The sequence below is a fragment of the Nothobranchius furzeri genome, chromosome 2, assembly GCF_043380555.1.
Source record: "Nothobranchius furzeri strain GRZ-AD chromosome 2, NfurGRZ-RIMD1, whole genome shotgun sequence".
Taxonomy (NCBI): Eukaryota; Metazoa; Chordata; class Actinopteri; order Cyprinodontiformes; family Nothobranchiidae; genus Nothobranchius; species Nothobranchius furzeri.
The window spans coordinates 71,774,945-71,798,375 of record NC_091742.1 but is presented as its reverse complement, the minus strand read 5'-3'; the positions used below and the strand labels follow the sequence as shown (position 1 = coordinate 71,798,375).

Below are 23,431 nucleotides of genomic sequence, written 5' to 3'. Positions count from 1 at the left end.
AGCAGCCGGCGTTTCACCGACGCTATCACTTCCGCGTCTGTGAAACCACGCTCCCTATTGAATTATCGTATGATCACATTCTCTGTGACCAGCAACGCGCTGTGCCAGACCGTAGGTACTGACACGCGATCGTTCATGTCGGTTCATTTCCTTTAATGTTTTCTGTCTTTTATTTGCGCCTGATGTGTATCGCTGCTGTGGAGCGGGGCGCATCAACTTGTCCTCTGACGCACAGATCACTGATGCGACCGGTGTTCTGATAAAGTAGGGTAGGACGGTTTACGGGGTAGGAGAAATTCCCGGAACACCGGCAAGCAGGGAGCGCTCAGCTGTTTTCGCGGTCGGTAGATCTGCCTCCTGAGCACGGCCACAGTAACAATCAGGTGTCGCCACCTCAAAAACTAATTTAACATGCGATCGTTCATGTCAGTTCATTTCTTTTAATGTTTTCTGTCTTTTATTTGCGCCTGATGCGTTTCGCTGCATGCTGTGGAGCGGGGCGCTGCGGGCATCACCTTGTCCTCCAACGCACTGATCACTGATACGGCCGCCAAACAGCAAGCGCTCCCCTGTTTTAGCGGTCGGTAGATCTTTTAGAACTGCAGTTCAAAGGTAACTCATAAGGTGAATATATATGAACCCAGGTAGCAGTTTCTCTTTAGGATTGAGAGGAGATGCAGGAAGATAATAAACAGGCAGGACAGAAAAATAGTCAAATAAAAACAAGTTAGTTTTTGTACCTGCTGTTGGAACAAACAGACACCATTGAAGGTAATCAGAAGTGAGGAACAGAAAAATGAAATAATTATTTTAATGTTTAGAGCAGCAGGAACTTTGAGAGGCTGCAGGCGCATCAGTGAGTTTGCAGCCGTTGCGCAGGGGGAGGGGGGGGAGGGCTGAAGCAGGAACTACCGTTGTTAAAAGAAATGTGTTTAACTTTGAAAATGTGGGCGCAAATTTAATTGTCAAAAACTCCAGCGAACCGTTAGTTCATTTTGCTCAAATAGAAATAGAGGCCTGCCTCTAATACTGGCCCTCCTTCCAATAAAGGCCTGGAGCTTGATGAGCTTGAGTCAAATACAGGCCCGGGCCTGTATTAGAGGATTTACGGTATATAGTAAAAAGCTGCCAACATTATGACTGGACATCATTTTATTCATTTTCAACATTTCGATGGATATTTTCAGATATTAATGGTAAAAACTACTGATAGTCTCTTTAAGGAGGGAGCAGTGCACATTAGGCTTAAGTTTTACGAACAATCTAATATAAAAATAATGATTGATTTATCAATAATACACTACTTTAAAAAAAAGAAAATAAAGTAAATTTCTATTTTAAGTTCAGCACAAACCTTTGCCTTTGCTTGTGTTTGAGGCAGACTGTAGTCGTAGTTTAACATGAGTAGCATGCAGTGTTGTGTTTCATCTGCTTAAGAAGCTGGCCACCAAACTGGAGCCAGTGATGGAGTACTCTCTGGTATGAAAAGAAAACTCAGTTCAGTATGAAGGAATGTTTTTGTTAATCATCAGATTTCTTTATTCAGATTAAAACACAACTCCGTCCTGATTAACCTGCGAACATACACAACATTGATTAGAAGTATCTCAATGTGAGGTCGAGCTCCAAAGCCTTGCCGGTCCCTCCGAGTGGATCACTCTGAGTCACGTGCCTTCTCGTCCGCAGGTCGTCGTGTCAACAAACATTGCCGAGACGTCCCTGACCATCGACGGAGTGGTGTTTGTAATTGATCCTGGATTTGCCAAGCAAAAGGTTAGCTTCCCCTCCCCCCCACAAGTCTTTATCTGCCACGATCATCTGCGTCTGTTGCCTGAGAATCCCCAGATAAACAGCAGTTCACAGCTGACAGCAGGCGAAGATGGAAAAGCCTGTTACTCATTCCTCTGACATTTCACTAGCCTGGAGCCAAGTCATACACACGGCACAAAAAGGGATTATAAATGCACTACGGTGGATCGGCTGTGCGTGCCACTCTGCAGCTTGTAGATTGGAGCATGTTGATATTAGCTTAACTTCATTTTTTTTTTAAATCTCTATATTTTATTTCCTTTTAGCTTCTCTAAAGTGTAACTGAGCTTTGTCTTTCTCTTCCTCTCAGGTGTATAATCCACGCATCAGAGTGGAATCGCTCTTAGTCACAGCCATCAGCAAAGCCTCCGCTCAGCAGAGAGCAGGTCGCGCTGGACGAACACGCCCAGGAAAATGTTTCCGCCTTTACACAGAGAAAGCGTACAAAACAGAAATGCAGGTAAAAAAAAAGGAGTAGTTTGAAAACTGCTGGAATTATTTAAAACGTAAACTCATAATTGATTTTTTTTTAAAGAATCACATTCTGCAGAGCCTAAAGCATCTTGTATTTGCCTCCAAGCAGCCTTCTAGCTAGTCTCTACGGTCTTGCAGAATTTACTCCTATGACGCTTTAGATTTTAGACCCTTGTGAAAACTCTTTCCTGCTCTTCCTCTTAAGGGAAATCTTTTTTCCTGAAATTTGTTTCTGTGTAAATGTTTAAATAGTTACCAGCTTACGAACTGATGAGCTAACGAATAGTCTGAGTGCAGCCAAAACCAAAGGGGATCAGGGAGTTCAGCTTTCTACGTTAACAGGCTCAGTGTTTCCCCTAGGAATTTTTCCAGGTGTGTATTAAAGGTGAATACACCAATATTTGCACAAGAATAATTTTTGTTTTAAACTCTCAGTGACACACTTTGCAGGGGGGGGGGGTTGGCATTTAATTTTTCTTGGCATCTGGAAAAACATCTCCTTCTGCCCCCTTTATTTGACTTTCTAACCCCTTTATTTTGGTCCAAGATCATTACTGGGCTGGCCCTATTAAAAACATTCTACACCCCTGTTTAGTAGACTTAAGCCGGGCGTACACTGTGCGACTTTTTCACTTTTTTGAGCCGATTTTCCAGTCGTGCGAGAATCCACGACATCGGGGTGAGTTTTGCGCCGAGCGGTCGTGTAGTGTACAGGGGGTTACGAGAGGCGATTAACACCACGTGACCAGCTGCCGATCAGCAGTCGTGAGGTCGCACGGACTTCTGGCGTTTTTAATATTTCGCTCGTCCCTCGTGAGGGTATCGCACTGTTGAAGCGGCGCTGCGAGCAGCTGCGACCCAAAAAGTATCAGAACCGCTCACGGCGCATGCGCGATCCTGCATCAACGCCGCTCGGTCGCTATTTCCCTAATAACACACGTTGTTCGTTTTAATTTCTACACGTTTTTTACTCACAAAGATTGTCAAGAAAGCGTGTTTGTCGTGTTCATGTCAAATTAAACTGATCACAAAACACAGATTTACTTTCTTTATTTCGTTTTCGTAATCCAAACCCCATAAATCGCTGCGTGTCCTCCTGCAGCACTCCCGAAGGACAACAGGCAAAACAAGACCAAAAAGTGTTGCGTAAAAACTGCTATTTTTAGCATATTTTTAGGGCCGACGTGTTGCTACCAGACGTAAAGTGTGAGCAGTCAGGCAACATCCGAGAACTGGGTCGTACAGTGTGAGCGCCTGGCTCGTGAGATCTGCTCTGCGAGGAAGTCGTACAGTTTGAGCTGAATCTGAGTGCTACGAGTGAAAAAGTCGCACAGTGTACGCCCGGCTTTAATGAAGTATTTTTAAGCCAGTATAAAAATGACTGAAACACAAATTTACATATTCGGCATTATTGACCAATATCTTTGATTTAATTTATTGTTAAGAACATCAAGATGCATTACAGTGAACTTTATAATAAAGTACATTTTTCTAGTGCAGAGAGGAGACAACCCATAGAAGCATTGATTTGATCTCATTTCAGAGAAAAATAGAACAGGTCAGATGCATCTAATAAATCAAATTACTAACATAAACTCAGGAATCTGTTTTTTAGCTTCATTGTTCTGGTGCTGAAAATATCACTAATGCAGATCAAAGGAGATACACAGATGAATGCACCTCTTATTTATTATTTGGAAATGAGTGGGTGTGGTTTACATCAATACATAATTTTAAATCTGAAATTAATATGGATTGATCAGAAGTTGCTATGTGCATTGTTTATTTGAAAACTATTTACAGAGCAGCCTCAGAACTGAGATTAAATATTTTTGATCACAATAGTAAAGGAACTATTACAGAACAAGTTTTTCAATAAATTCAGAACATTAATATTTAAGTGCCTGAATTAATGCATCTGAACTCATGCAGTAGGAACTAGGAAATATGAAATACTAAAAACATTTTATTTTAATTTGATTAAACAGATTTTTTCCTAACATTGTTGGCATTTTTCCCACACACAGTTAAACAAAACACTGTTGATTAAGGTGTGTGTGAGAGAGAGATAGAGAGGGAGAGAGTTAAAATAATTTTAAAAAACCCGACCGGAGCGGAGGCAGTGACCGACGCATGCACGAGCCGTTTTTAGCTGTCTTGTCAAATGCACCACGTACGTTACGAAAAAAGTAACTTTAAATATTCAACCGAAAAAGAGGCGAGCTGAAGAAAACGTAGGGAGTTCTGAAGAAATGTGAGAGACAGTGAAGAGCTCCGTTACTGCCTGTGTGTGCGCGTGGATGCCTGGGCCGAACTGACTGAGCTCCCGAGTGTAGAGTTTTGTGTGTAGAGAGGGGCGGGCGCTCTATGTGACTGGCCAATCACAGAGCGTGAAGACAGTCAGTTACCCAGTGAGGATTTTCCTTCAGCACAATTACAGATATTTACGAGTTTTACTCGTTTCATGCTCGTATTCGTCAAAAATGCTTTATCCGTACGCTCATACCTAGCTGTAACCACCCTGCCCTGCCTCCTCCTCCTTGCTGCCTGCCGGCTGTGATCACAAGCAACAATACAGTAGTTCCCGCTGCTTCTTCGGGAAATGGCGCAAAAAAACAAAACAAAAAAAAAAAACAATCAATAAAACTTGGGATCTTGTTGGCGTGGCGGTGGGATTTCAGCCGTGGCGGGCCGCCACGGCTACGCCTATGTAAGGGAAGCACTGAGGCTAAAGCCTAGCTTTTACTTCTCCATCAGCGGGGCTGCAGAGACAGGCTATGCTTTCATCCGTTGATGCAAGCGGGCATGAGGAGGGTGATGGAGACATGTTTAATTTTTAGATGTCCATCAAAAGCTACAGAGAACACAAGCCTGTGATTGGTCAGCACATTACTTCCTTTAAATTCAGCAACAGCAACAGTAAAATAAAAGAGTACTGAAGGCATCTGGCAGCAGACATGGAGCAGGTTGTAAAACGTCTTGCAGGAAAAAGTTTGACGATATCAAGACTTATACAACCCTTCGCTGAAGGAGTATGTGCAGCACCCTTAATTTGTTGAAGGAAATTACCCGATTTTATAGTCTCTGAAATATATAAACACAATATAAATACACAATAGGAAACTACGCTGAACAGAGACATGTCTGCATTGATGGTTTAACCCCCCCACCCCCACCCCCACACCCCACGCTCAAGGCACCACGCTCCCTGTTGTCACGGTGGGTGGTGGGTACTCGCTGTGCAACACTCCCCAGACAACGGAGAAGTTTGAAAAAAAAACATCTCGACGATGTGTGCTTGTGTCCTCCACACCTCCTGACTGAGATGTATAAACTAGGCTTAATTCTTCCACACCACTCTTAGTTTTAGATTTTTTAAACTCCTTCAAATGCCTTAGACTTCCTGTTTTTGATCCAGCTTACAGATGAGTGGTTCAGGACTAGATCATGAGCATTGTGACTGATTCATTTTCATTTGCAATGACACAGGACAACACATATCCAGAAATCCTGAGGTCTAATCTTGGCTCTGTGGTACTGCAGCTGAAGAAACTGGGTATTGATGACCTGGTACACTTTGACTTCATGGATCCACCAGGTTAGTTTCAACTCAACCCTCTGTTGTTATGGTTTTAATGGTTAAAATAGAGTATTGCTTTTTTATTTCTCTTCTCTTTCAACCAAAATCTGATACAAGCATTCCTTTTGGTTTTCGAGGGCACCAACAGCTCTTCCAGTAAATCTTTAATCCTCCTTGTCTTGTATTCTGTGTTTCTGTTGAGGATCACAAAGCAACAGGTCATAGTTTGTCTCCAGCAAACCAACTTGTTTTATAAATGCTGTTTTAAACAACAGTCAGTGTTTGTGAATGCTCTTTATTAACCTCCATGTCAGTCTCTGTTGCCAGTGGGAGTTACACAATGTTTCAAGCAGGATTTATAAACATCAGCTGGTCATATGAGCCATCAATATTTGTAAATGATGTTTCAAACAGTGTTTATAAATTCTGCAGAAAACAGAGGTGTGAAGACGGCTCTGTTTTGTTGGGATCTGCTTTAACTACTTGGCCGGTGATTAAGTAAACACACAAACCGCAGGGCAAGGAGAGACACTGAGCTCATGTCATTCCAAAGTTACTTACTTAATTTTCCAAGTGATAAAGTGACATCCTTTTTCTTAAACTAAGCAGAGTGAACGTGAAAGCAACTTAAAGACTTTACATCTGGTGATCACATCGTTATTATTTGTTGGTCTTTTTGGACCCGCTTCCTGCTGCTGATAAATTCAGCGTTTTCCTTTGGTTCAACAATGACTTGGTACTGAAAAAGCAACAGTTTTTTCACTTTTTAGTGCCATTTAACCCTGGAACCTGTTGGGTTTATTTAAAAATAAATGCATGTGATACACTGTCACAAGCAGAGTTTACCAAAAACAATATGAGACCTGCAGGAAATGAGTCAGTAACAAAAGTATCTCATTTGAGATTAAGTAGGGTTATTTGGATTTAAAAAAGAAAGAAAGATAGCTTCAATAATGTCATCAATAGCTGTGTTTTTAAAATGGTAAATGGCCTGTATTTGATATAGAGCCTTCTACAGTCTTGGAACCCCCCAAGGAGCTTTACAACACAATCAGTCATTCACCCGTTCACACACATTCACACCCTGGTGGTGATGAGTTACATTGTAGCCACAGCTGCCCTGGGACACACTGACAGAGGCAAGTCTGCCGTACACCGGCGCCACCGGTCCCTCCGATCACCACCAGCTGGCAAGGTGGGTTAAGTGTCTTGCTCAAGGAAACAACAGCAGTGACAGACTGAGCGGGGCTCGAACCTGCAACCATCCGATTACGGGGCGAGCACTTAACTCCTGTACCGCCATCGCCCATTTATTCAAATAAAAATATAGAATTCTTGCTTGCAAAAAAATGTGTGAATACAATGCAAGTATTTTTTATTTCTGAGAAAACAAACACTGCTAGCCTGCCAACAGAGCTAAAACACATAGTTGTACAATTATTATTCTCATGTTATGTTTATATATATATATATATATATATATATATATATATATATATATACATGTATATATGTATATATATATATATATATATATATATATATATATATACAGGTGCTGGCCAGTAAATTAGAATATCATCAAAAGGTTGAAAATATTTCAGTAATTCCATTCAAAACGTGAAACTTGTACATTATATTCATGCAATGCACACAGACCAATGTATTTCCAATGTTCATTACATTTAAATTTGATATTCATAAGTGACAACTAATGAAAACTCCAAATTTGGTATCTCAAAAAATTAGAATATTCTGAAAAGGCTGAATATAGAAGACACCTGCTGCCACTCTAATCAGCTGATTTACTCAAAACACCTGCAAAGGCCTTTAAAAGGTCCCTCAGTCTTGTTTTGAAGGCACCACAATCATGGGGAAGACTTCTGACTTAACAGCTGTCCAAAAGACAATCATTGACACCTTGCACAAGGAGGGCAAGACACAAAAGGTGATTGCTAAAGAAGCTGGCTGTTCGCAGAGCTCTGTGTCCAAGCACATTAACAGACAGGCGAAGGGACGGAAAAAATGTGGTAGAAAAAAGTGTACAAGCTCTAGGGATAACCGCACCCTGCAGAGAATTGTGACGACAAACCCATTCAAAAATGTGGGGGAGATCCACAAAGAGTGGACTGCAGCTGGAGTCAGCGCTTCAAGAACCACCACGAGGAGACTCATGAAAGACATGGGATTCAGGTGTCGCATTCCGTGTGTCAAGCCACTCTTGAACAAGAAACAGCGCAAGAAGCGTCTCGCCTGGGCCAAGGACAAAAAGGACTGGACTGATGCTGAGTGGTCCAAAGTTATGTTTTCTGATGAAAGCAAGTTCTGCATTTCCTTTGGAAATCAAGGACCCAGAGTCTGGAGGAAGAGCGGAGAAGCACAGAATCCACGTTGCATGAGGTCCAGTGTAAAGTTTCCACCGTCAGTGATGGTGTGGGGTGCCATGTCATCTGCCGGTGTTGGCCCACTCTGTTTCCTGAGGTCCAGGGTCAATGCAGCCGTCTACCAGGAAGTTTTAGAGCACTTCATGCTTCCTGCTGCTGACCAACTTTATGGGGATGCAGACTTCACCTTTCAACAGGACTTGGCACCTGCACACAGTGCCAAAACCACCAGCACCTGGTTCAAGGACCATGGTATCCCTGTCCTTGATTGGCCAGCAAACTCGCCTGACCTTAACCCCATAGAAAATCTATGGGGTATTGTGAAGCGGAGGATGCAATACGCTAGACCCAACAATGCAGAGGAGCTGAAGACGACTATCAGAGCAACCTGGGCTCTCATAACACCTGAGCAGTGCCACAGACTGATCGAGTCCATGCCACGCCGCATTACTGCAGTTATTGAGGCAAAAGGAGCCCCGACTAAGTATTGAGTGCTATACATGCACATTCTTTTCATGTTCATTCTTTTCAGTTGGCCAACATTAGAGAAACAAACATTTTTTCATTGGCCTTTAGAATATTCTAATTTTCTGAGATACCAGATTTGATGTTTTCATTGGTTGTCACCTATAAATATCAAAATTAAACGTAATAAACATCGGAAATACATTGGTCTGTGTGCATTGCATGAATATAATGTACAAGTTTCACGTTTTGAATGGAATTACTGAAATATTTTCAACCTTTTGATGATATTCTAATTTACTGGCCAGCACCTGTATATATATATATACACACACACACACATATATATATAATTTCTTTTTAAATTCAGATATTTTCAAGACGTACTTGTTTGTGAGAAAGGTTGCCAACCCTGCATCTGTCTTAGTACATCCTCAAACACACGTGCACGCTCTATGATTAACGTCTGTACATAAGCGGATGTCTAACACTATTGACTAATGCTGAACAGCACTCAATTAAAATTGCAGGGGGGGCTTTACAGGACGAGGGACGGAACTTGGCAACAAACAAAAATATATATTGCCTACATTATAGAACAGTACAGGGTTACAACTTCTACAAGTTTCTATAAAAATCATACATAACATAACACAACTCCTGAAAGGGGGAAAACTCCAGATCGTATCTCGAGGGAACAGCTCCATTCAACGACTAACAGCAAAGTACCCAAACAAACTTTTGGATAGAGATTGTCAGTAAGATTGTCCCATGAGGACAGGGTATCTATTGTTTGTGCACCCAGTAGCTAAATGAGTGAGAATCAGCAGGAAGCTCTGCTAAGCCAAGTTGTCCTTCCATGCATGCACTGAGCACGCTCCATCTGAGCCGGACCTTTAGATGTCTGTGAGCAGGCTCAGACGTTTCTTCCACCTGTTATTTTCTATCTGATTTAAGCTTTGTATTGAAATCCTAGAATTGATAGTGAACAAGCGCTACACTTGAAAACCTAACTTCATATCGGTGGTGGCTGTTTGGATGCCTGTTAGAATCTAGGTTGGCTGGGCCACCTGGGAGCTTAGATAAAAGGCAAAACAAAGAGTGAATCAGACAATTGATTAATAAAACATCAAAAGTCGGCAGATTTAAAACATGTCCTCAAACAGACATTGAAGGATTATTGCATCGTTTTTGTCAGCAGTTCACTTGAAGTTTACACAGCTGCTTTTCAGCGTGAGGCATGTTGAAAGTTACACCCACTACAAACAATTTGGTTCATGTTTTATCTAAAACACAAAATGGGTCTAATTGAGACACCAGTTTGTGACACTTACTCAGAAAGTGGGCTTTTTAAACCTCCATGAAGAAACCACCCCTCTTTCTCCAACCTCCTTCCCTTCTTCCTCCTCCTTTTTTCTCACCATAATATAGTTTTCATCTCACCTCTGAGATTAAACCCATCTCTCCCCGTCCACTGTGGCAAACGCCATTTGGAGAATGAAATTGGTTACATCAATAGCAGCACTATCACCTCAGCAATTGCCTTCCCTTTATATTCCTTCAGTGGAACGTGACTGACCTCCAACACCACCATCACATCTCTCACAAAACGCAACAGGATACATCAACATACGGGATTGGCCTTGTCTGCAGAGTCTTAGCTGGGAATACTGGGGTGAAGGAAACGGGGAGGATCGTCTTTTTAGTTATTTGATCCTCTCGTAGCAGGTGGTTTTCACCGACAATGCTTCTGCTCAGGCTGGAAGCTGAAGCTTGTTGGAGGCAACAAATGAAGTGTGCTGGAGTTGAGGCGGGGGTTACTAGACGGGGTGTATAATGTGTCTACAGTGGATCACTTTTTATGTGGTGCGTCAAAGGCTGCCCCTAGAGAAAGCAGTCACATTGGCGGCTTTAAAAAGAAGTCATAATAATAATAATAATAATAATAATAATAATAATAATAATAATAATAAAATATTCACTTCTCGTGATTTTCTGGTAATAATTTTAGTATGAATTTGAAAATGGATATGCAAATTCTCCAAAAAACTATCGTTATCACCATATCAAAATAAAGCAACATTCAATCATCAGAAAAATCACTAGATTTTTTTTACAGAGCTTTCTACAGAAACAATGTTAGCTAAGATGTGGTTAGATTTCCACCACATATTTTGGTGTTGGCAGTTCAGAAACAGCACCACTCTGCTTCACCATCTACTCTTCCAATTTTAAAATGCTGGTTGTTTGGCGACATCTGCCAATATAATTTCCTACTGAGCTACGACCAGTCAGCATGAGTTAACCACAAGTCCCACCCAGCGACTCTATTGGGTAACGTCTGAGTACATACCCCAGTTCAGGTACTCTGGTGTTCTCTGAAATGGTCTTTTTGGGACGGCCTGCTGAAATGGAGACACTTGCATGCCACAAAGGTCCGGTAAAATGACTCAAATATTCCGATAGTGAAAATAGGTCAAATAAAGAAAGTTTTTAAACCAACAGCAGCAAAGCAAAAACTACAATGAACAGAAGTTGAGTCCCAACAGATTATCTGTGTGTATTTTTAGTTTTTAATCAAGGACTTATATATATATATATATATATATATATATATATATATATATATATATATATATATATATATATATATATATACTACAGCCTGCCGCTAGAGATCATTTCTTAAAAGCTGTTGATTTTAAAGAAACATTTCTTATTAAAGGGTATTACTATCTTAATGATCTAAATATATATACTATATTAATATATTATACTATCTTAATGATTTTAATGGTTTACTATCATCATGAACAGCCTCTGTTCAGAGAAATATAGTTTAAGTCCTACAGGACTGATGAGCTAACAGGTAGCCTGCTGCTCCTTTCTTTAAAAAAATAGTTATTCCCAAAGTTTCCTATTTATCTGAAGATGGCCAGATCTAAACATAACGGTCGTCCATCTTAAACTGGGCATACACTGTGTGACTTTCTCACTCGTAGCATTCAGCTCCATCTCAAACGGTACGACTTCCTCGCGGACCAAAGCTAACAAGTCACATTCTCATCCCTGTACGATGCTGTGCTCGAATACGACCTGACTTCTCACACTATACGTGATTTCTGCACTATAATATGCTAAACAAACCATAGATTTGCTCAACAGGTATTCATTATGATGCCATTTATGTGTAGTTCTGTAGTGATTTAGATGATGCAGATACATGAGCACTTCCTGTTGCATCCAGGAGATAGGTTAGTAGGAATTCTTCAATATATCTGTCAAAATAACTGTAATACCAAATAAACAGCAGGATAAAATCTCATAAAACATTGATGCAAGCAACACTTTTTAATTTAGAAGTTTGGAGCAATTTTAGGATGACGCCTGCATGCTTTGGTTTTGGAGGTGTCTTTCAAATAGAAGCAGTTCAGGTTGGTGTCTACAGATAAGATAGCAGACATCTCAGATAGCTGAAACAGCCCATTAAGTCTTTGAGCGTTTCTATAAAAACTTTTGTTTTCTCCCAATGTTTCCATGAAATTGCCTGATATTTCTAGTGTATTTACTTGTTTACACAAGCAGCATTTTGGTACTACAGTTCCCGCACTTTAAGAGTCCCTTGAGGTGTGAATGGGTTAACGTTTAAACACAGAGGCTGAGTTGAATGACTGAGTGAACAACCAAATGAAAAGCCCAGAAGAATCCACAAACATTTGGCTGGGTGGTATTCATTTTCCCCGTGACATTTCCAAGAAGTACCCTTTCAACGCTAAAGTACCTTTAGCCTTTTGCCTCATTGATTCGTCTCAGGGTTAATATATCGGATTTTGTATGTTGAGGCAGTCGATACTTACTTTCTGATGATTCGCGTCAGGTATAGATTGAATTGCCACCCTGGTTCATCATGCTAGCTGTAGTTGGAAATCAGATTTTCACCTTTTGTTCAGCTCTCACACAAGCCATTGGAGGGGTAAGTAATCTAAGCTGCCGTTCAGCGCGTGGAAGAAAAAAGTAAAACTTAGCTTTGATGCCCCAAATCAATATTTGTTAATCATAAAAAAAATTCAATTTCAAACAGCAGGGAGGCATTTTTTAAGTACTTGAAATGAAAGCAAGCGCATACCAAAGCTGCTGCTTGAAGCTAATTTTCAGTTAACATGCAACTGGTCATTAGGCTCCAGCTCTGTGGAGCCAAAGGTCAATAATTGCATCTGGAGGAAAAATCTTTTAACCAAACGGTGGAAGCCTTTTGTGTTGAGGCATTAAGTAGAAAGTTTCCCCGTAATTACATTAGTTGTTTAGGATTGCCCGAGTCTGGGATGAAAAATGAGCTCTGCCATGATTGCTTCTCCGCCACGTCCCTGTCCAGCGTTAACTCTGGCCTTCACACACCAAGAGCCATCTCATTTTGATTCACCTCATGCTTCCTTCCTCCAAACCTGCCAACTGCTTCCATTTGAGTGTCTGTGTCGTTCCTTAACAAGCATTTGTCTTCTATTAAAGCTCGGCGAGAAGCAGGTGATGGAAGTGCTTCCATGCTTTTTTTTGTTGCTTGTTTTTCTTGGGCTTTTATTTTTTAATTCTCAGTTGGTCAATCATTCTGTTCACTGAAACAACATCCTGCTGAAGACAACACAAGCAGGATGAAGCATAATGTGCTATTAATGCTAATAGGGGAGCCTTGTCTTTGAATGTCTTGTTCATGGGGAGATTGTTGAGTTTATCTCTACACCAGCAGCCCTGGCATGTTTGTTTTTGTTTAGGCTTAGAGCTAAAGCACAATTTGGCATTTCTGACAGCTAAAAAAACACAGTATGTCAAAAATGATATATATTTCAAGGATATATTGTGAAAAAACAACTTCGCGATCATGATTAATCGTTAATAACTTAAGAGGTGAATTGCATTTCCAGGTAACACTTTTCGAAGACTTTTACTTAATTTGGATGTTTCTTACATCTTGCACTTCTTTTTTCACCTTTACATCCCCTCCAAACCAACACAATGTGTGTTACTCTTGCTGTTTGGGCTACGCTGCCTCTGTGAGAGCCGTGGATGAATATATGATGCGTGTGCATTACTTGATCAGAATCAACCTTGTGTATTGTTCAGCAGTGCAGTTGCACCACTTAAGTGTGACTGGTGTAGTGAATTGGCCTTTTTGATAATGGGCGAGTTTTATATTTAAAACACGTCTTGTGTTTGTTAGGTCCTGAGAACAGAACTGACAAGCTCTAGGCTCAAGGACGGGCAGTGACCTGTGTTCAAATTTCATTTGGCCTGCGAGACTGCATTTTAAACATTCAGTGACAGGAAAAAAGTCTCACTCTTTATTATTGGAAACAGACTAAAATTTGGTCATCACCAATTAGGGCCAACGTTTAATTTTGTCCTCTTTAGTGGACAGCATTAGCCTAGTGAACTAGACCAAATTCTTGCTTTGCAAAGTTTGGTCTAGGCATGCTCCATTGGAACCTCAGCAGCTCCTACCAGGACTCTGGCTAGCCAATCACAGCTCTCTAGAGGGGTTTCAAACACACAAAGAGCTGTGATTGGCCCATAATGGTGGGCCAATCATAGTGCTCTATCTGCTTAGTGAACAAATCACAGAGCTTTATCCGCTTTGTGGGCCTATCAGGGCACTCTATATGCCTGGTGGGTGGGATGATGCAACAGAGTGAAACAAGAGTATGTCACATTCATTGTCCAGTGGAATGCGGAGATCATTTGAAAGACAACGGTAGAACCCGCCCCACAACCGAGAGCCGTCAATGGAGCGTGGCCAGACTAAATAATACATTTATTTGGTCTGGCTTGCCAGGCTAGGACAGCATGGCTTCTGAATATGAAATGTTAGCTTAACACACTAGGGTCCAATCGGGGGCTCAAATGCAACAAACAGCTGTGCTTAATAGGGACGTCTCGATACAACTTTGTCACTTGCGATACGATACTGATATTGCAGCCTTCAGTGTTGACCGATACTGATATCAATCCGATACGATATCAGCACAAATCATACATACTTCTACCTATTTTGTAGTGTGGATCGTATGATAGGCTTGATCAAGTGATACTATTCAATTGTAGAACAATTTAATCAACTTCCCTCTGGGATTAATAAAGTCTTTTTGAATTTGAATTGAATTGAAGAGCCAATAACAGTAAGTGTGGAAAAAAAATACATTTTTTTTTTTTTTTTTTTTTTTTTTTACCTTTGGTTGCAAAAATGTGAACCTTAATGGACTGCTTATATCGGCGATTGTTGATGCAGTTCGAAATAATCCGATACACTGTTTTTGGGCTGATATTGAACTACTTCCGTCATCAATATCGGAACGGGACATCCCTAGTGCCTAATAGCAAGAAAACAATTTTGAGTAGCTGTCCACTGTAGTGACTATTATGCATGAAATTACTTAAGTACCTCTGTCTGCTCTTGACTCAAAGAAAAGCCCCAAACCGATGCCGTTTCAAACAAGCCAACGCCATCTTGGTTTTGCTCAGTCGCAGTAACATCCTATCCACCAGAGTGCTGGGATTTGACTGCAAAGGATGTTATTCAGCGGGGCAGTCCGCCATACACTGTCGAACAAGATGCAGCACCCCGACCACCAGAGGATTGTGACTGGACCAGAGCCAGACTGTCTGGGGCTGCGGAAGTTTTATTGGAGCGTGGCTAGACTGACGGTCTAGATGCTAGGCTAGCTCTTTTACCCATCTGAGCAACTATTTATCATGGCAAATTAATTAAACCTTCACATAGGATTCTAACAGGTGTTTTTTTTAAAGTTTTGTGAACATAATTGGATTTTTAAGAGCACTTTAAGCTCTAACTTCAGTTGACTTTCTGACAATAGCATTTACTTTTATTGGACAAGGAAGTGACATCTTCCTGTTGAGCATAAAGCACGTCAAAATCTTACTTTGAACTACTTAGAGCTAAAGAACATCTGCTTTTTGTGTGTTTTCTTCTACGTATTCTGATTTTTAAGTAAAATATTTATGAAATGTTCTGTGACAATAGTTTGATGCATAAAAACATAAAATATTTTCTTTTTTCTGTAAATATTGTCTGAGATGGTCCTCAGTCTGAAGCAAGTTTGTGTTTTTGATGCTCTGTAATCTGGAGTTGACACCCGTGTTCTAGATCAGTGGTTCTCAAACGTTTTATCTTTAAACACACTAAATCATACTCATTAAGTGTTGCTGGATCCTTATGAGGAATCCCCAAAAGCTAAAAAAATACAACTAAACCACAAACTGCTTTAACTCATGAAATATGCAATCATGACCTTTTGGTATTTTACATTAATTATTACGAAATCATTCTTCTGTGCTGATAGTTTTAGGGCCTCACTCACAATTAGAGTCCGCATTGCTGATTGCTAACTTCTGATGGAAGTGGGTGTGTATTAGGGCTGGGCGATATGACGATTTTAGACCGTTTTACGATCTACACATCTGACGGTCTTTCATTTTTGAGAGACCTTTTTATCACGATTCACAGCTCTGCTGATGAATTTCTGCCTCTGAATGAAAAGGGAACTTACCCCAGGCGAATGGCACGCCTTTGTTTGACCCTTAACCAATCAGAGTGAGTCATAGTAATATATTAGCGCCCCGCTTGTTTTCATTTGTGTGTGAACAAACATGGCTTCGCCGCGGCTGAGCGACAACGAGGTTTTCGTTCCGAAGAGGAACGCAGGGTTTCCTTAGCGCGCGGCGCTAACAACTTAGCGACGTGACATGTCTCGGAGAAAGCGTAAAAACACGTTGGACGCTTCTTCTGAAGCAGGAAAATAACACCGCTTCTTAAGCAGAGCACGACGCCGCCTCGGCTCGTCCACCCTCTGCCGAGCCGGTGTCGGTACCGGACTGAGCTCGGTCACTGGGTCGTTTGAGCTGCCCCGTGACTGCCTGATGGAAAACCAGCGGGTTTCATCAGACTCGTAGTTTCTTGTTTTTGCTGGGACCCCCTTTATTTTACCGCTCCCTCCTGCAGTCTTCCCCTATTAACATTTAAAATGATTCTGTAAACTCCGTGTATCAATAGAAACAATCTCTGCCTCTGCCAGCTGCAGTAAATGTAGTTTCCAAATAATAAGAGGTGCACTCATCTGTGTATCTCCTTTGATCCGCATTAGTGATATTTTCAGCACCAGAACAGTGAAGCAAAGAAAGATTCCTGAGTTTGTTAGTAATTTTATTTATTAGGTGCATCTAACCTGTTCTATTTTTCTCTGAAATGAGATCAAATCAGTGCTTCTATGGGTTGTCTCCAATCTGCACTGGAAATTTTTACTTTATTTAGAGACTTGTTGCAGAAAATATTCAGAATGCGCAGTTTTTTGCTACCACAAGCGATCTCTGGTCCAGCCGCACATCAGAGCCGTATTTGAGCTTAACTATCCACTACATGAGCAACTGGGAGCTACATAGTATTTTGAACAAGTTAATGTTTGCACAATACGTTTGCAATTGACATGTTTGCACTTTAAATATGTTTACGATTTTAATTTATGTTAAGTTACTTGAAAAACGAGAAAAACTGATTTTTGTAATTGTTTCTCTCAGGGCTTTTATCATCTCTGGTGTTAGTTTAAAATATAAGTGTGTTAGCACTGTGCTGATTATCCCTAATATGAATAAATGTTTATTTATTCAATGTTTCTCTTCTTTAGTACGCAATTGAAGTTATGCTATTCATGGATAAAAAAATTGTGATAAAATCGAAATCGTGATAAAATATTGGAAAAATCGTGATATTCTATTTTTGCCATATCGCCCAGCCCTAGTGTGTATTGCTCGTAAGCGTTCTATATTTACATTTTAATCAGATCTGACATACGTTTGTGTGAAATAATTCCAAATCCTTCCTCTCGAGTGATGCTGCAAAGAAAAGAATGACAGTTAGCAAATTGTCTTGCTCTACCATGTGTGTGTGTGTGTGTGTTTTAGAAGACTTTTAACAGCCCGTCGCTCCCATTCTGTCCTCCCTCCTGCAGCCCCAGAGACCCTGATGCGAGCCCTGGAGCTGCTGAACTACCTGGCAGCGCTCAACAACGATGGCGACCTGACCCAACTGGGCTCCATGATGGCAGAGTTCCCCCTGGACCCCCAGCTTGCCAAGATGGTCATCGCCAGCTGCGATTTCAACTGTTCCAACGAAGTCCTCTCCATCACTGCCATGTTGTCAGGTAATGCCCAGGGCTGGCCCGCTGTGTGTGTGCCTGAGTTGCTGCTCCAGTTCCTCGTTACCAGACAGCTTGTTCCATATCTCCCAACCACACATGCGTCCATTTTTTTGTTAGCCGTTTCAGAGTAGAAATCTAAAAGAGCTGTTTTTGAGTTGATCTACATTGTAGTAGTAGAGTGTTGCTTTTTGTCTCAAATGCTTCAGATCAGAAAACACATTTAAATGTCAACGATAACCTGAGAATATACAAAAGAAAGTTCTCAGATGATGATTTAATTTATTTATTAAAAAAAAGCTGTCCAAACCAGCATGGCCCTCCCTCATAAATTAACTGATTAATCACAATATTTGGAAACCTGAGTTCATTTTCCCTAAATGGAACCTGTCTGAAAACATAAAGTAGGCTTAAATACTTCAAAAAGCAACAGATCATGCTCCATTTTTAAGAAATTAAAGCTCAAAAGAACCCAGAACAACATTTAAATCACTGCAAGCCTCACATGTGTAAAGTTAAGGTGAGAAATCAGTAAGGATGAGATGATCTGGGGTCGGGTCACGGAGGCAGCAGCCTAAGCAGAGAGGCCCAGACTTCCCTTTCCCCAGCCACTTGGGCCAACTCCTCCGGGGGACCCTAAAACGCTCCCGGGCCATCGGAGAAACAGTGCCTCTAGCGTGTCCCTGGTCTTTCTTTAGGTCTCTTCCTGGTTGGACGCGTCTGGAAAACCTCACCAGGGAGGTGTCCAAGAGACATCCTAACTAGATGCCACCTCAACTAGCTCCTCTTGATGTGGAGGAGCAGCGGGTCTACTCCGAACCCCTCCCAGATGACCACGCCTCTCACCCTATCTCTAACAGAGAGCCGGGCCTGCAGAGTAAATTTCCTACTGCTATAGTTGGTCTAGATGTCTGGGCCTGTGGCTGAATAAAAACATTATTATAAAGAAGGGTGGGACACTCTGATGACAGACCTACTTACCATTATTGTTATCACAAACACTTTATTATAGTTGGTACCAAATATATTACAATTAGTTGTTGGGTTAAGAGGGCATTACTTGTTCACTAGTTGGCTAGTGAATCAATAAATAAAATCATCACTGGAAAACTGCATTTTGAATATTTTCCCACAACACTACATGTTTATTTCTATTTAGAATACATGGCTGCAGAAATTAACTACAAGGCAAGTAGAGTATAAAGTCAGTGGAGTCAGCTGTTAGTGAGGAAGGGAAGGGAAAAAAATACATGTCAGTACAAAATGTATAGGTGTAGCTGGAGCAGGAGCAGCATGCTACGGCAGTAATTGCACTTTGGGCTTGCCAAAGCAGAATGCTGCTCATTGAGATGAATCTTGACGCCTTTGAAGGGAGTGTGAGGGTCTTTGAGAGCGGGTGGAAATGGATTTAACTAGCTGCCTGGACGTGGCGCGCACTTAAAGCAGGCGTTTCAGCATGGAAGGTTTTCGCTGAGTTTATTAAAGTAAGCAGCCGGAGCGCACCTGAGAACGGCGCCGCCGCAGCAACCGGCCACGAGGCTCGATAAACACAGCTTTTATCCATTAAAGGCACAATCAGCCGTGCCATTCGTTAAGCAACTCGGAGCGAGCAGGACCAGAGAGTGGGTGGATTTTTACTGTTTCCTCCCTTCCCTTCTCACAGACCCTCCTCTCCTTTTTCCTCTCCATCAACACTCTGTGCCTCTCTTGAGCTGAGGCCTTGTTTCTCTCTGTGGGATTTGTTTAACTTATCCCTGTGGGCGGCTGCGTTGGGGCCCATACCAACCTTGTCTAGTCCCACAGTGCTTCGTTCGACCCACGGAGGCCAAGAAGTTGGCGGATGAGGCCAAGACGCGCTTTGCCCATGTCGACGGGGATCACCTGACACTGCTCAATGTCTACCACGCCTTTAAACAAAGTGAGCCACCCTTTCACTCGTCGTTTGACTGAAATTTTTATCTGCTACCTTTAACCTTTAATTGTCCTCATCTCTCGCACAGACCACGATTCCACCCAGTGGTGCTACGATAACTTTGTCAACCATCGCTCGCTGATGTCGGCGGACAATGTACGGCAGCAGTTGTCGAGGATCATGGACCGCTTCAACCTGCCGAGAAGGAGCACTGATTTCAACAGCAGAGACTATTACATCAACATCCGTCGAGCGCTGGTCACTGGATTCTTCATGCAGGTGACTGACCTGTCTCTCTGGAGGGTTAGGGTTAGACCTAAGGCATGGTATACATGCTGAAAATCTCTTTATTATTGGTCTTCTGTTATTTTTCATATTAGAGTTATTGCATCAGCATTAGTCTACTCACTTGAGACGTAAAAACAGTGTCTTTAAAGCCCACATAGGGCTTTTTGTTTAAACACATAGGGAGGAATCAGATTGATTTGTCTCTCGCTCAGGGAAACAAATGGTAGTTTGGTAAAAAGCCATTTTCAGGGCCACCTGAAACAAGCAACCTGACAAGTTGAATTACGGTGTTAATATTGAAATATTTGTCAACATTAACCTTTATCTCGAAGACAAATTTGCAGCCCGTGTTCAAGCATTTCACAGTGTTTGGTATCACGTCTTTGTTTGGAAAGTCCTTTATTGAGACTGATTGCCTTGTTTAATCACGAGAACCGCTGCAGCTCGGCCCCGTGTCTGCAGACGGAAGGGAAGACAATCAATCTGACGCGACTTAAACATCTGTCTGGATGACTACTTCTCATCAGAATATTAATTAATTCTTAGATTTTTCTAATAAAATATTAACTAAATTCAGTCATGCGCCATCATTGGGCGTGTTTTACTTATCCCAAGCTGTGTTTTTTTATTCTCATTCTCTGAGAGCAGGTCGCTCATCTGGAGCGGACAGGCCATTACCTGACGGTAAAGGACAACCAAGTCGTCCAGCTGCACCCGTCCACCGTGCTGGACCGCAAACCTGAGTGGGTGCTCTACAACGAGTTTGTGCTCACCTCCAAGAATTACATCCGCACATGTATAGACGTCAAACCAGAGTGGTACGTTGAGATCGCCACGTTACTGTCAGCGGGATTCTGATTACAGCTCTCTCTTTCGAGTTAAGCCAGGTGTAAATTGTGCAACTTTTTCAGTTTTTGTATTCGACTTCATCTCAAACTGTACGACTTTATCGCAGGGCACAGCTCACATTCTCACACTGTACTCACACTCACACTGTGTCTCTGCACTCTACTCAGTGGTAGGATGTGACCCCAGACCCCCCTAGAGTACTTTAATACTCTTTTTTACCTCAGAGAAATCTCAACACCCACACTTTTAAACACTGTATGTGAACGGGTTATTCCAAATTGTTCAGAAACAAGAACATTGACCTTAAAACCAATCAAAACCCAAATAGTGGCAGCGTGTAAATAATGTGAGCCCCCCCCCCCCCCCCCCCCAAAAAAAATTTTCAGTTAGATGAGAGGTCTATTGCCATAGAAGTGCAGATAAAGTCCTGCTACTTTTCTACCAGGACCCTTTTTATTTGATCTACTGGTATTTCCATTTATCCCACAGCAGAATGTTCTGAAACACATTTATAGATATGGACAAAACCTCTGTGCAAATTCAAAATCCTAAATTGTTGCTAGTTTTGGCCCTACATAGTTCTTTTTACCTTTTTTCATCATCAGTGTAAGGTGCTTGGAAAGTGTTTTGGTAAAGCTTTGAGATCCTGCCCTTTCTATTTTCTAATTCTTTATATAAATATGTATAACATTTACAGTGAAATGTGGAGACGAATCTTTATTGTGATGAAAATGACTTGGTCCTATTACACATCATTAGTTTCGCAGTTGAGGCCAGAATTATCATATCCTAGCAGGAAGTGCTAAAGCTAGCTGTTGCTAATTTCAACTACAAATAGTCTTAAACTTATATATAAACAATTATTTGCTCTGAAGATGACAGCAGGGTGAAGCTATATATAATATTTGCATAAACTGCTGTGTAAGAGTGCAGTAATCTAGTTTGGTTTGGGCCCTGCTCCGACTAGCTGTTAGCTCATCAATCTGGGAACAGGTTTTTCAGAGATTTACCTATTACAGGTAAGGTGGTTATTTCTCCTCAAATGCCTGCAGAAACCTACTTCAGAGGATCTGAACTCTCTACCCCGCCACACTGGTGGAGTTTAGGAGTGTTGAACGCAATCATCCTAACTGGAACAAACCTTGTTCCTCTCTTCTCCCGGTGACCTCGTACACTTATGTACCAAATTTGTTGTGCTTGCTCCTGCAGTCACCCCGTGAATATGGAAGAGCAGCGTTCTCTCACAAGTAAACACTGAAGACAGTTTTGTGACTTTTTACTTGTTTGTCTTTTCTAGGCTGGTGAAAATTGCCCCGCAGTACTACGAGATGAGTAACTTCCCCCAGTGTGAAGCAAAGCGACAGTTGGAGCGTATTATTGCAAAACTCTCATCCAAGGACTATACTCAGTACTGAGAAGGTCTGCGAGTGCCGCAGCGGCATCCTCATACACGTAGAAAGTGAACTCTCAACCCTTTTTTCATGTTGTCTCACTGCATGAAATGCATTTTTTACCTTTTACATTGTGCAGCTGTTTTTTAACACTAGCAATGGAAGGACAATACACTTCTGGTTTATCAATAACGTTTTGTGTCTGACTTCATGTAAATTTGAACATTCCCTTGTTTAACTGCCTCTCAAATCATGTTAATCTCCAGAGATTTGCTTCTGATCAGATGTAATTTGTACAGGATTTTTGACGCAGGTACTATGTGTCACGGAGAAGCTGAGATTGTCACATTACCCGTCAACTGTTCAGCTTAATAAAAACTGACTTTGTAATAAACGTTTTTCCTTCTGTCAGCATTTAAATTAAAAGTAATATCTGCACACAAACTTCTCACTCAACCCTCACACGCCAGCCGTGTTCACACCCCGACCTCAGAAATCTGGCTCGTTTTCCCGGCTCTTCAGGGAGGTTAAATCTTCTTACTGGGATATTGATAGCTTGAGAAACAAGTTTGGGTTTGGGAGTAAGAAGGGGTGGGGGTGGATGTTAATTACAAATGTTTCAGAACAAGATGAGTGTGTGAAATCCCTGCTGTGCCAGATCCTGTTCTGGCTGTGCTACTCAGTAGGAGTGTGTTTCTAATGTGGAAGCACGAGTTCTTCAGCGATGTCTAGGACTAAATAAATAACCAGAATAAAATGTGAGAGGGTAAACTTCAATGTTTGAAGTCAGATGCTGTATGGTTTACTATCACTCTGTAACACACCCCAACATGCTGTCAATCAACTATTGGTCCAGCGTCTGAATGGTGGTAGCCCATTCTTGCATGATCTATGCCTGGCGTTTGTCAAAATTGGAGGGGTTTTGTTATTCCACCTTCCTTTTAATGATTGACCACAAGTCTCGAAGGTATTAAGGTACAGAAAGTTTCTTTGACATGGGCCCTAAATTAACGCCCTTTTCCACAAGCATCTACTCATCTTAGCTGTACTCTACATGGTTAGGGTAGTTATTCATTAAAACT

General features: G+C 41.5%; 1 protein-coding gene across 1 annotated transcript in view; it reads left to right on the top strand.

The window, feature by feature from the left end:
- The window catches only part of dhx15 (DEAH (Asp-Glu-Ala-His) box helicase 15), a 56,281-nt gene extending 33,538 nt beyond the window's left edge, over nt 1-22,743 (top strand). Inside the window, exons 7-14 of the mRNA XM_015947005.3 lie at nt 1,687-1,773; nt 2,120-2,269; nt 5,773-5,881; nt 17,724-17,915; nt 19,705-19,827; nt 19,910-20,100; nt 20,758-20,927; nt 22,256-22,743. Of these exons, the coding sequence (XP_015802491.1) occupies nt 1,687-1,773; nt 2,120-2,269; nt 5,773-5,881; nt 17,724-17,915; nt 19,705-19,827; nt 19,910-20,100; nt 20,758-20,927; nt 22,256-22,373 (1,140 nt within the window). The 3' untranslated portion in view covers nt 22,374-22,743. The remainder of the gene's footprint in view (nt 1-1,686; nt 1,774-2,119; nt 2,270-5,772; nt 5,882-17,723; nt 17,916-19,704; nt 19,828-19,909; nt 20,101-20,757; nt 20,928-22,255) is intronic.
- Nucleotides 22,744-23,431: the final 688 nt, after the last annotated feature.